This window comes from Myotis daubentonii, chromosome 11, assembly GCF_963259705.1.
Source record: "Myotis daubentonii chromosome 11, mMyoDau2.1, whole genome shotgun sequence".
Classification (NCBI taxonomy): Eukaryota; Metazoa; Chordata; class Mammalia; order Chiroptera; family Vespertilionidae; genus Myotis; species Myotis daubentonii.
This window is the reverse complement of record NC_081850.1, coordinates 38373108-38386864: the sequence shown is the minus strand read 5'-3', so window position 1 is coordinate 38386864 and position 13757 is coordinate 38373108. Positions and strand designations below refer to the sequence as shown.

General features: G+C 38.7%; 1 protein-coding gene across 8 annotated transcripts in view; it reads left to right on the top strand.

Annotated features, from left to right (window-relative positions):
• The window catches only part of PTAR1 (protein prenyltransferase alpha subunit repeat containing 1), a 54671-nt gene that overhangs the window by 24744 nt on the left and 16170 nt on the right, over window positions 1-13757 (top strand). For 7 of the 8 annotated variants that reach the window (XR_009447612.1, XR_009447613.1, XM_059656865.1 and 4 more), the window contains exons 3-5: window positions 2094-2160; window positions 9106-9210; window positions 12260-12473. Coding sequence is in view for 6 of the 8 variants with exons in the window: in XM_059656865.1 (XP_059512848.1) it covers window positions 2094-2160; window positions 9106-9210; window positions 12260-12473 (386 nt within the window). In the remaining 2 variants the exon portion in view is untranslated. The remainder of the gene's footprint in view (window positions 1-2093; window positions 2161-9105; window positions 9211-12259; window positions 12474-13757) is intronic. The other variant, XM_059656866.1, reaches the window with a different exon arrangement.

The following is a 13757-nucleotide window of genomic DNA, read 5'->3' as shown; positions in this document are numbered from 1 at the left end:
CTTAACTTCTCTAAATATCACTTTTCCTGTCTGTAAAGTGAAATAAGAATATCTTGGATCGTGATTGTGAGAATTTGAAATAATGTAAATAAAGTACTTTTGCCTGGTACACAATAATGCTAAATAATTATACCAGTTTTCTTATTTTTTTAAAAAAAATATATTTTATTGATTTTTCACAGAGAGGAAGGGAGAGGGATAGAGAGAAATATTGATGAGAGAGAAACATGATCAGCTGCCTCCTGCACACCCCCTACTGGGGATGTGCCCGCAACCAAGGTACATGCCCTTGACAGTATTCGAACCTGGGACCCTTCAGTCCGCAGGCCAACGCTCTATCCCCTGAGGCAAACTGGTTAGGGCCAGTTTTCTTATTTTATTTACTTAGCATTTAATATGAGCTTGGTATATGTTTCATTAATTTAGTATTATGCCCTAGCTTGATCAACTTAATCCTAAAATTCTCTTTTCAGTTTTAGTAAAATGAAGACAGTATATCTAAATATTACTGATTTCATTTTATTAAATATAGGCTTATGGAGCTTATTTGAAAATATAGGAATTATGTCAAGACCATGATAGACAAAAATCTAGTAAATATGAATAGGCTGTTCATAAGATGAAAATAGTAAACAATGAAAAAAAGTTCATATTAGTGATTGGACATTAAATATATAAATTAAAACAGAATCAAAGTATAATTTTTTATTTACCACATTCATTTTTTTAGTATAATTATATAGATTGGAGTTACAGGGACTTAAGTACATTCATGTTATATAAATAGATACAGTACATTTGGAAGACAATTTGGAAATGTTTAGTAGGAGCCTTGCTGGTATTTGTATTGTTTGACAGTAGTTCTACTCCTAGAAGAATATCCACAGAAAATAATCTACCAGACAAAAAATGAGTATTAAAATATTTTTATAATATTATCTATAACAATAAAAGCAAACAGGAAACACCCTAAAGAATAAGATAAATGATAGCATATTAAACTATGGGATTGTTTCACAGCTGTTAAAAATGCATACTGTAGCAATGTAGGAGAATGCATATGTAATAATGTTGAATGAAAAATATATAACAAAACTGTATATCATTGCTATAATTATGTAAAAATGTGTGTAACAAAGGATAGTCTTCAAAGGGGAATATGAATGAATTGTGTTAAATCAGTTGATTATGAGTGATTATTTTTTTCTTTTGAAAATTTGCAGTCAATTCTTGAAATATTTGTGGAATTAAATGAATAGTGGTATAGAAGTGTTTCTTTTCTTTAGTAAATATTAAATTAGTACCAAAAACTACTAAAAGAATGAAGAGGTTGATTTGATTATTCTTTATAGGCATATTATAAAGTTATTTCAATGTCAGCTTTTAAGAAAGAGTTATACTTATCATAAGTAGAAGAAAATCTTGAGGATAATCTCCTTATCCCTGACAGCTTAGACCAGGGGTGGGCAAACTTTTTCACTCGAGGGCCACAATGGGTTCTTAAACGGGACTCAGAAGAAGGAGCTGCGGCCGCGTTTCCTGACGTTGCCATGTTAACACTGCTGCTGGTGAAGGAGCGGAGGGGAGAGCAAGAGAACACTCCGCTCTTTCGGCTCCGTGGGCCGGATAGAACAGCCGAACGGGCCAGATCCGCCCCGCGGGCCGTAGTTTGCCCACGGCTGGCTTAGACAGTGATGGTGAACCTATGACACACATGTCAGAGGTGACACGTGAACTCATTTTTTTGGTTGATTTTTCTTTGTTAAATGGCATTTAAATATATAAAATAAATATCAAAAATATAAGTCTTTGTTTTACTATGGTTGCAAATATCAAAAAATTTCTATATGTGACATGGCACCAGAGTTAAGTTAGGGTTTTTCAAAATGCTGACACGCCGAGCTCAAAAGGTTCTCCATCACTGGCTTAGAACAAGGTATAGCTATCATTAAAAAATTACTGTGACATGAGATCTATATGTCAGTATAATGTGAGCATATATTTCTATATAAAATAAAATAAAGACCTTAAAGAGAAGCCGAGCTTTAAAGGATAGGACTATTTGTTTTTAATATGACTTCTCTTTATTTTAGAACTGATAGATGTCACACGCACCCTGCTGCTTCTAAACCCAGACTTCACCACGGCATGGAACGTGAGGTATGTCATTCTTATCAGTGATAAAAGGAAGTTGTCCAAATTTCTGAAGACATACAAGCCCCAGAGTTGTTAGCTTTTTGAAAAATGAAATATAAACCATTTGTCCGTGGCATCTTCTACTCGTTCTTTATAATAAGCCCATGAAAATTTTAACATACACTTTGCCCCTTTTTGCATATTTATGTCTGTTCTCTGTAAACTTCTTTCCTGAAATAAAAATCATCATGTTGAATTACAGTATACCATTTGATACCTGCTTTTATTTTCCTTTCTTTTTAATAGAGGTAGGGGCAATCAGCATAGTTGGTTGATGAGTAAGACCCTGGTTAGTATATTTGAGAAGCATTACAGTGTGTGGGGTGAGCATTCAAGGCCACAAACTTGTAATCTCAGTTTAGTCACTAACATTGGGACCTCTGTGGGCAAGTCACCTGCAGACTCTGGCACTCAGTGTTTTAGAGAGAGGTCATATTTTATTGATCTCTTTAATTCTATTATTGTAGCTTTAAACACAAATACTTGATCGAACTATTACAATTCAGACCAGGTTCATGTTTTTCAATATATATGGTTTTTAAAAACTGGTGATTCCTTAGACTAACACAAGTCTCTTAAGAGGAAGGCAGGATACAAATTATCCTATATAATAAAAGCATGATATGCTAATTAGACCAGACGTCCTTCCAGACGACCGTCTGTGTGAAGCCGGGGCTGCAAGGGCTGAGGCAGAGGCGGCCGCCATGGTGGGTGGGGCCTGAGGGAGCTGCCATGGCAGCAGGATCCAAGCCCCTTGCACGAATTTTGTGCATCGGGCCTCTAGTAGATAAATAAAAGTGATGTCTCAATGAACATTGTGAATACATTTTAATTTTTCTATAGAGAAAAGCCATGGATTATAACTTTTTATCTTTAAAGGTTACTTAAATAATACTTCATTTAATTTTCTTTTCTTTATTTATTTTTATTTTTTTGTTAATCCTCACCCGAGGATATTCTTCCATTGATTTTTTATTTTTAGGGAGAGTGGAAGAGAGAGGGAAAGACAGAGAGAAACGTCGATGTGAGCAAAACACATTGATTGGTTGCCTCCTGCATGAGGCCTGGGCTAGAGAGGAGCCTGCAACCACGGCATGTGCCCTTGACCAGAATTGAATCTGGGACCCTTTGGTCTGCAGGCCGATGCTCTATCCACTGAGCCAAACTGGCCAGCGTCTTCATTTAATTTTCTGTGAATTTTAAGCAAGGTTATATTCTGAGTTAGTATTTTTTAATACCTGCTAAATTTTGTATTTAACTGATTTTTTAAATTTTAGGTAACTTTTACGATATGTCTTTTTTAAAGTGTCTTTTGAATAATTAATGATCAGATATAAAGAGTGAGTTATATAGCTTCAAAATATATGTAATTTTATAATTCTCATTTTCTTTTATGGAAAGCACCACAGCAGTAGGGAATAGACTAATATTTATGAGTGGCTACTATATTCTAAGGACCATACTACAACTTTATACATTATCTTATTTAATCCACACAATTCTTGACAACTTTTTTTTTCATTCATCAAATATTGATTGATAATTACCGTGTGCTAGGTTCTAGGCACTGGGAATAAAACCAAGAATAAAACAAACAAAAATCCCTGTCCTTGTGAAATTTTTATTCTAATAATAATAAGAAAAGCAATAAGGACATTCACAAGTAAAATATATAATAGATCATGTGTTGGCAAATCCTATGGGGAGAAGCTGGGAAAAGAATAGGGAAGGCCAGAAAGAGAAAAGAAAGAGTGGTATTGCAGTGCAAAATAGGAGACATTAGAGCAAAGACTGCATGAAATCAGGGATCGGTCTTTGTGGATTCTGGGGTAGGAGCATTCCAAGTGGACGGAACAGCAAGTGAAAAAGCCCCCCGTCATCTCTGAATTGTCCCTGCTACAGTACAGTTTTCTAGAGTTGCACAGCCCAATATAGTAGCCACTAGCCAAATGTGGCTATTGAGCCCTTGAAATGGGACTCAGTTGAAAGGTGCTGTAAGTGTAAACTACAGCAGATTCTGAAGACTTAGTGCCCCTAAAGTAAAATATCTTATTACTAATTTTTATATTGATTATGTATTGAAATTATAATATTTTGGAGGTACTGAATAAGGTAGTTAGGGCACTGAAAATAAGTAAATGCAGTGAAAAAGAAAAGAAGGCAATAGAGAAGTGGGAATACCATTTTTATTCATGTTCTCATATTCCTCATTAGAGAGAAATTGAAAATCCTTAAACAAAAAAAATTCCTACTAGCATAATGTATGTACATACATGTACATACACACATATATATAATTCAGTGGAGGAGAAAGAACCTAGTCTTAAGATATATGAATCTTAAGTCCTATTTCATCATTTAACTAGCAGACAACTTTGGACAAAACCTATTAACTTCTCAAGAGATTTAGTTTCCATATCTGTGAATAAAAGATTTGAATTAGGTGATTATTTTTATGATTCTTTTGAAATGGACTTTTTTTTATTATATGTGGTTTGGTCTTATGAAATGAAATTGTTCTATAAAATAATTTCAATGATGTTAATAGCAGTTAATCTTGAACTTATTCTAGAAAGATTATTGGGAAAGATTTTTGCCAGATGAGTAGAAAGGAAATTTTGATTTTTTAAAAAAACATTATAGATATGTGTTCTAGTAAATTTTAAAAATATATATATTTTATTGATTTTACAGAGAGGAAGGGAGAGGGATAGAGAGTTAGAAACATCAATGAGAGACAAACACCGATCAGCTGCCTTCTGCATGCCCCCGACTAGGGATCGAGCCCACAACCAAGGTACATGCCCTTGACCAGAATGGAATTCGGGATCCTTCAGTTCGAAGGCTGATGTTCTATCCCCAAACCAGTTAGGGCTGTTCTAGTAAATTTTAATTTGTATTAGTAAGATTGATTGACTTATGAAGACGTGGAATCATGAATACATAGTGAAGAAAAAACAACCAGCTTTGGAAGTAAACTGATCTAACCCTGTACGATCTTTTGCAAACCAAAGACTTAACATTTTATGTTTAATTGTTGGTGTATTTCTTCTGCAGGAACTCTGGGAAGAATTGAGAGATTTTTTACTGCATTTTATAAACTGCTAAAAACTGGTATAGCTCATTGGTACTTAAATTTATAGGTGTTTCAGTCTTAGGAAAAAAAATACAGGCAAGAGTAAGTTTTTGAACCGATATCCTGAGGTTAGAGTGAGTGATGCATGTAGGTTAAAAAATCCATCTGGTTACAGAAAAAAGTGACAGATGCTTCTCTTTTTTTCTCCTGTTTTGTTTTCTTTGAATTTGCTTTGGAAATTGGTGAATTACTTGATGAAAGAGGTTGACTTCATAACACTGTCCTATTTTTCCAACAGTCTGCAAATAGAGTAAGCAGAACATCTTTGAGCAACTAGAGTAGCTGACAACAAGCTCCAGTGATTCGGGTCCTTTACTCATGGCCTATTGATTTAAATTGGTAACTTTATGGATCTAATTTTTGGTTCTGACACTTTGAGCTTGGAGACCTTGATCATGTTATTGAATCTCTCCCTAATTCAGTTTCCCCATCTGTAAAATTGAGTTAATATTAGATTGCACCATATGAAATTGTTGTTTTTGTAGATCAAAGATGATGAAATCCAAGCATTCAGATCCTGGTTTCTAATACCAGTCTCTAATAGAAAGAACTGGGCTTCTTGGGAAAATGGCTGATTTTAAAACCAGAGCAGGGAACAAACAAGATGAGCCTGGAATATTTTACAGGGCCAGGAAGTTAGGAAGTAGTCAGGAAGTGCTCAAAAATAATATGAGCCAAAGCCGGAATAAGTTGAATAATAAAATAATATTGGCTTATACCCCGGAGTATAAAATGGATATCTGTAAGTTTATACTGACACCAATAAATGATTGAATAAATAAATAAATAGGACACAATAGACAAATTCGCTATATAGAAGATTTCTGAATAATTTGTCTGAATAATTTGAGGGGTCAAGGAGGGGAGTATAATGCCCTACTCAAGTGTGACTTCCAAAAATTACAGTGGAGAAAACCTGGTATACACTACCTCAGCCAAGTAATCCAGGTCAACATCAACAATGACAAGCCGTGCGATTATGTGCCCCTGATATGATGTGATGAAAATGGCACTTTACCTCTGTGGCCTCTTCCTCTTCAAAACTCATAATCCTAGTCTTACCATGAGAAAACATACAAAATACCTGATCAGTACTCTGTCAAGGCCATTAAAAATGAGGTATACCTGAGTATACTTGAGGGATCAAGAGGAACCTAAGGAGACGTAATAGTCGAATGTAATATGCTATCCTGGATAGGACCCTGGAATTGAGAAAGGGCATTTGGTAAAAGCTAAGGAATTCCAAAAAAAGCATGGTTCCAATAGTTACCTGTTAATAATGGTTCATCAGTTATTACAAATGTACCATAACATGTTAATAATAGAGGACACTGGGTAAATGGCATGCAGGAATTCTCCTTACTATGCTTACAAATGTTGTCAATTTTTAAAAGAATTCTAAAATAAAAGGTTTATTTCAAAAAACAATTGAATATTGGCATTTCACGTGGTTCAACATAATACTTACAGGATATTGTAAGAATTAAATTTGATAATATATGCAAATCACTTAACATAGTGCCTGACTCAGGAGAAGTTCAATAAATGGTAGTTTTTATAGGGATGACTTTTATTAATACCATTTACTGTTATTTCAGACAGACTAACTGAAGATTGAGGGAAAGGTAGCATTTGTTTATTCAGTATCTACCATGTGCCAATTACTGTGTTAAACCAGTGGAGGTTTAGTCATAGACAAGTCCCCTGGTCTCCTACAAATTTTGACTAGAATGACAGCAGAGAGAAGCAATAACTAATAGTTTGCAATAGAGAGAAAAATATAAAAAAATTTAAGATAAACTTTGCAGAGGTATAAAAATGCACTAACATATAGAGGAATAAAGCACACCACTCACCTTAGTAACCCCTGGATGCTCCATAGGTATTATTTTTAGCTTCAGTACTAGCTAGTCTTTGTAACAGTTAGTGATCACAAAAAAATTAGAGTTTTCAAGGGAAAGTGATGAGATTTTTCCATATTCTCTTTAATCAGAAAGTAAAATATGCAGCAAAAATTTTAAAGGAGTAATTTTTATTGCTTGAAAAATCTGTGTGAAAAACTTCATTCCTTTTATAATTCTACCTTGTATTGTTTCTTAAAATTTCTTAGTTTACTCCCTTCTCCCACCTTGTTAAAAAAAAAAATCTGCTGAGGCCGGTTTGGCTCAGTGGATGGAGCGTCGGCCTGCGGACTGGGGGGTCCCGGGTTCAATTCTGGTCGGGGGCATGTGCCTGGTTTGCGGGCATATCCCCAGTGGGAGATGTGCAGGAGGCAGCTGATCGATGTTTCTCTCTCATCGATGTTTCTAGCTCTCTGTCTCTCTCCCTTCCTTTCTGTAGAAAATCAATAAAATATATTAAAAAAAAAAATCCTCAACATAATTTCATCCCACAATACGGTTTCCCATGTAGCATGGCACTGTTCCTTATCACCCGTGCTCTCTTCTCCCAAAACAGCACAGGTGTCTTTTGCTTTTCTAGTTAGTTCCCCTCACATTTATTTGATGACCCTCACTTTATTCCTTCTTCCCATGTTAGCTTACCACCCAATGCTTGTAGGATAGATAGAGAAGCACAGCTTATTCCGTATGCCTGAAAATAAAGCCACCTCAATTAAGGCAGTACTCCATTTCCTCAATTTATTAAAAAGTCCAAAAAAGATTGTTTTAGGCTAATACCAATATGTGCATGAAATAATAAGCAAATGCCTTACATTTAATTTTTCAATTTAGTTATAAATTGGGTGAGGGGATGATGGCTGTTTGCAGCTGGTCACACCCCCTTCAGGGTGGGGGTCCCCACTGGTGTGCCTGGCCAGTCTGGGTGAGGGGCTGAGGGCTGTTTTCAGGCTGGCAGGCGATTGAAGCTCCCAGCCTCTTTTCTTTTTCTTTTTTTTATTCTGGGATTTATTTATCTTCTATAGCTATTACTAGAGCTGAGAGCCGGCTCCAGCTCTGAGGCCATGGCTGGCTGAAAGCAGGTATCTGGGTTTGTTTAGCTTCTATAATTGGAACTCTGTTGCCATCACTGGCGCTCTAAGCTCTGAGCCCGCTGCCAGCTGAAAGCAGGTACCTGGGGTTTGTTTAGCTTCTATAATTGCAACATTGTTGCATCCGGAGCTCAGAGCTGGGCCGCGGCAGGTGGGGAACCTTGGCTTCCTCCATCACTGGAGCAAGCAAGCCTCCTGTTCGCTTCAACTGCGTGGCTGCCGGCTGCCATCTTTGTTGGCAGTTAATTTGCATATCCTGCTGATTAGTCAATGGGAAGCATAGCGGAGGTATGGTTAATTACCATGTTTGTCTATTATTAGATAGGATTAAAAGGTAGATGCATATGAGGAAAGGTAGAGGGAAAATTCAAAAATAAAAATAGTAATTGAGATTACATCTCAATCATACTGTGTTAGTTGTATGTGTATTTTTTTGTTAATGAACCAGGCCATATTAAGTCCTACTTAGGAAGCTAGACAATCCTTGCCTCATTTTGGAGCTGCCCTACAGATACTGATGTTAGGCCTTGTAAGGTTTGCAAACCTCTTGGCCTTTTTCCAAATAGACAACTAAAAGGTCCACCACTGATTTAAAGCTTTTATTTGTTATTTTAAGATTATGAGAATACATTCTTGATTACTGTATGTGACATGTATGAGTTTTGTTTTCTTTCTTTTTTCAACAATTCTTGGAATTCACTTCTCAATGAGGTTATATTAATACCCATACAATATGTTTGGATAGAAAGATAAAGTAATGGTTCTTTTTATTTTTCTTTTACAGAAAAGAGCTGATCCTCTCTGGCACTTTAAATCCAATTAAGGATTTACATCTGGGAAAACTGGCCTTAACTAAGTTTCCAAAGAGTCCAGAAACATGGATTCACAGGTGTGGTTAATTTACACCTTAGGATTCCTACGTACGATTCAGAATGGCTGGAGAAAACAGAGTTTGAAACCAGGTCACATACTGGTTCAGAGGATGAATTTTAAAGTCAAGTTATGTTTAAATCTTGATGCCAGCACTTGCTACCTGTGTGATTTTTAGAAATTACTTAACCTCTTCAAGCCTCAGTTTTCTCTTTTGTAAAATGGGAATAATAATTACACCTATCTCAGAGTTAATAGCTGAGTTTATATGAGTAGTACATGTAAATACTACCACAGTGCCTGGCACACATTAAATACTCAATAAATTTTAACCATTATTATTAACACTAGGGGCCCAGTGCACGAAATTCGTGCACTGGGTGGGGGGGGGGGGAGTGTCCCTCAGCCCAGCCTGCCCCCTCTCACATACTGGGAGCCCTCAGGTGTTGACCCCCATCACCCTCCAATCGCAGGATCGGCCCCTTGCCCAGGCCTGACGCCTCTGACAGGCGTCAGGCCTGGGCAGGGGACCCTCATTTCCCCCCATCACTGGTTCTGCCCCCAGCCCAGGCCTGATGCCTCTGGCCCAGGCATCAGGCCTGGGCAGGGGACCCCCAGACCCCTCCGATTGCTGGCTCTGCCCCTTGCCCAGGCCTGATGCCTCGGCCAGAGGCGTAGACCCTCATCACCTTCCGATCGCATGATCGGCCCCTTGCCCAGGCCTGATGCCTCCGCCAGAGGTGTCAGGCTTGGACAGGGGACCCCCATCTCCCCCCGATCACTGGCTCTGGCCCCCGCCCAGGCCTGAGGCCTCTGGCCCAGGAATTATGCCTGGGAATGGGGCCCCCATCTCCCTCTGATCGCTTGCTCCACCCCCCGCCCAAGCCTGACGCCTCTGACCCAGGCTTCAGGCCTGGGCAAGGGGACCATCATATCCCCCAATCCCCGGCTCCGCCCCCCGCCCAGGCCTGATTCCTCGGCCAGAGGAGTTGACCCTCATCACCCTCCGATCACCAGTCACCGGATCGGCCCCTTGACCAGGCCTGAGGCCTCCGGCAGAGGTGTCAGGCCTGGGCAGGGGACCCCCAGCTCCCCGCGGTTGCAGGCTCCGCCCCTGCCCAGGCCTAACGCCTCTGGCCTAGGCATCCGGCCCGGGCAGCGGGGACCCGCAGCTGCAGTGGCCCCGCGATCGTGGGCTCCGCTTTAGGCCCAGGCAAGGGACCCCTAGCTCCCGGGACTGCCAGCTTCGACCGTGCCCAGCTCCCATCGCTGGCTCCACCCCTACTTCCTGCTATCACTGGCCAGGGCGGAAAAGGCACCTGATTCTCCTATCATGGCTGGGGGGCCTTTGCCCTTCCCCCAGTTCTTAGCTCCCCCCTGGGTTTCCGATCACTGTCAGTGGCAGGGGGCTTCTTCCTGCTTTCCCTTTCACCTCCCTGCATTGTGCCTACATATGCAAATTAACTGCCATCTTGTTGGCAGTTAACTGCCAATCTTAGTTGGCAGTTAATTTGCATATAGCCCTGATTAGCCAATGAAAAGGGTATCGTCGTACGCCAATTACCATTTTTCTCTTTTATTTGTGTAGATTCTTATGGAGTCATGGAAATTACATTTAGATATTCAAATAGAAAGCTTACGTTTTTATAATTAATTCAGTTGTGTTCTTGGTAAAAATGGTGGTGGTGATGGTTGTGGTTATTAAAAATAAGCAAATAAGGAAAATAAGTGCAGCTGAAATGAATGGTATATGGGTAAGCAAAGGTTGCTAAGACCATAAATGCAAAGAATATTTTTAGGTTAAAGGCCTGAGGCATATAGCCAAAGTGCACATAAGAACTCTTTTTACTATCCTGGCTGTCTGGAAACATCTTTCTTTTGAACTCCATGTAACCACTGTAATGACTAAAAGGATAGGTGTGAGCTTGCTGGTTGGGTCAGTGGAAAAATTCTCTGAAGAAGTCTGTTCTCAGTTTATTAAGCTGTTTAAAACTTTGCTAAAATTCTGAGCATTTTTTTTATGATCTTACAGTTAGATGAAAATATCTTAGCTATAATTTTGCCTTTGGCTAGCATTGCCAATGAGCTACCTCTAAACCATCTAATCAGTTGTATTTTCTTTCTTAGTGGAAATTGTGATAGCAGACTTCAGAGGTATATGATTGTGTGTGTAGAGGTCTGGAAAGGGATGGTGGCAGGGGAATGGAATCATTAAATATGCATCAGTTAATCTGTTGGCTTGGCTAATATTTTATAAAGCAAGGTTTTGTTAAGTATTAAAACTGTTATTTGAAAATGAAAAAATTAGTTTTCCTACTCAGTTTCTTATACTTTAATGTTAGAAATTTTTAAATCTAAAATAATGCTTTATGAGAAAATATTTGTTAAAACCTAAAGACATTAAGTGGTTGAGACACGTTATTGAACTTCATTTAAATGTATGCAAATGAAAATCTTAAAAATAGACAAGGGGAAATCTATAGATAAAGACCTTTTAAAACCTTGATGGTCTCACTAATTATAATGTATTTATTTCCTCTAGATTCTATACTATAATATGGAAATTTTGCTTAATGAAAGCTGTCATAATGCAGTTTCAAGTTTGCAAACAAATACACATAGGGTGAGGCATTCGTATGTAATTAAATACAGAACCATGATTCCTCTTCTAGCATTTACCAGCCATTAATTATATCTGCTCTCCCACCAACTACCACTACAACACACACACACTCACTCACCAGTTGACTTCACATATCTTCAAATGGAGTTTAGAGTTGTCATTTTGTAACTGATGGCATTTTCTTTTTGACAAATTGTAACATTTTAGAAAGATTTTTCTTCCTCTTGTCTTTGCTCCTTTTAAATGCTGCTAAAGTTAACTATGTCTTTAAAACAAAAACAGTTCCCCCGCATCCCCCCAAAACACACACACACACATTGGGATTATAGACAAGTATTATTTTAATTATCTGTGAATGGAAATTAAATTAAGAACAAGAAAATTTTGTTTTTCTCTCTGGTTTATGTTCTTTCTTCATTCTCTTTCCCACATGCTACTCTACCAGACGATGGGTGCTACAGCAGCTACTTCAGGAAACCTCCTTGCCTTCCTTTGTGACCAAAGGAAACTTGGGAACAATTCCTGCAGAAAGGACCCAGCGACTAATACGAGAAGAGATGGAGGTCTGTGGTGAAGCGGCAGGGAGATACCCAAGCAACTATAATGCCTGGTCCCATCGCATCTGGGTTTTACAACACCTGGCCAAGCTAGATGTCAAGGTAGGGAGTTTTCACTTCTGGCAGATTTTAGGCCAACGATTTTAGAGGAGTAGCCCTTCCATCTCCCTAGCACTCTCCATGCCTGCCCTTTAAATCTCCTGGTCGCAGTTCCTCCTCAGGGACTTTAAAGGAGGAAAGAAGAGGATCTAAAGGCAGCCCATCAGCCTAGAGAGGATCACAGCAGCTGATACCTCCAGGGGGTCCTGGCAATTAAAACAAAGTTGTGTTCCTCACCAGCATATTTATTTGGGCACTGTTAAGGCTAGTGCATTGGCAGAACAAAGGCAGGTTTAAGCAGTAAGGAAGACTGAGCATAACTCATTATGCCCTGAAACCGGAAGGGATTGCGGAGCATTGGAGAACTGAAATTGTTTTTTTCTTGATAGCCTCTGATTATGTGACTTTCTGAGTCAGCTGGCTGCCTGTTCAGTGTCTCTTGGGAAGGAAACAAGCTTTCACTCAGGTATTCCTCAACTTGGCTGAGTCTATAAAAATCTTGAGGATTCCTAGGTACCACCCCAGGCCTACTAAATTGGAATGAGGGTAGGATTTAGAGATCAGTATGTTTCACAAGCTCAGGGGTTATTTGGATGGAAAGCCAGGTTGGAAACTGTCACAGCCTAATCCTTTCAGTTTAGAAATAAAGAGATGGAAGTTACCAGAGAATTTTAATGGCTTAGACTTAGCCACAGCATTACTTATTATTCATCAGAGGGAGAACCAGGTATCCTTCTGCTCCTTGCATACTATAGTTATGCTAATTTCTTCTTCCCTTTTTATGATATCAGTGTCATCAGCATTGAGGGTACTTGTCTAAAAGCTTCCCAGTCTTGAGACAATTTAAAGACGTCAAAATGCTTTCAGATTAATAGAGACACTGTTCTCTAATTTTTACTCACCGCTGCCTTCTTTATACATCTTTCGTAGGTTCCCTCTCCTCTCTGTTTCCAAGATAGAGATTCCTCCAAGAGAAACAAGAGAGTTTTCACTTCTGGCAGATTTTAGGCCAACGATTTTAGAGAAGTAGCCTTTGCTCTCTAGGTGATATGGCTCTATGCTTCAGGAGGGGAGATGCCTAATGGAGAGGAAAGAGCTAAGACAGAATTACATTGATCTGGGCTTAGAGTCTGGCCCTACTAGCTGTCTGTGGAAAGTAAGGCTTTAATGTTTTCATCTTAAAATGGGAGCTTTACTTTCTGCCTTGGTGGATTATTATGAAAATTACTTAAGATAATGTGTGTAAAGTACTGGGCACCTAATAGTAGAGGCTCACTAAAATTTAGT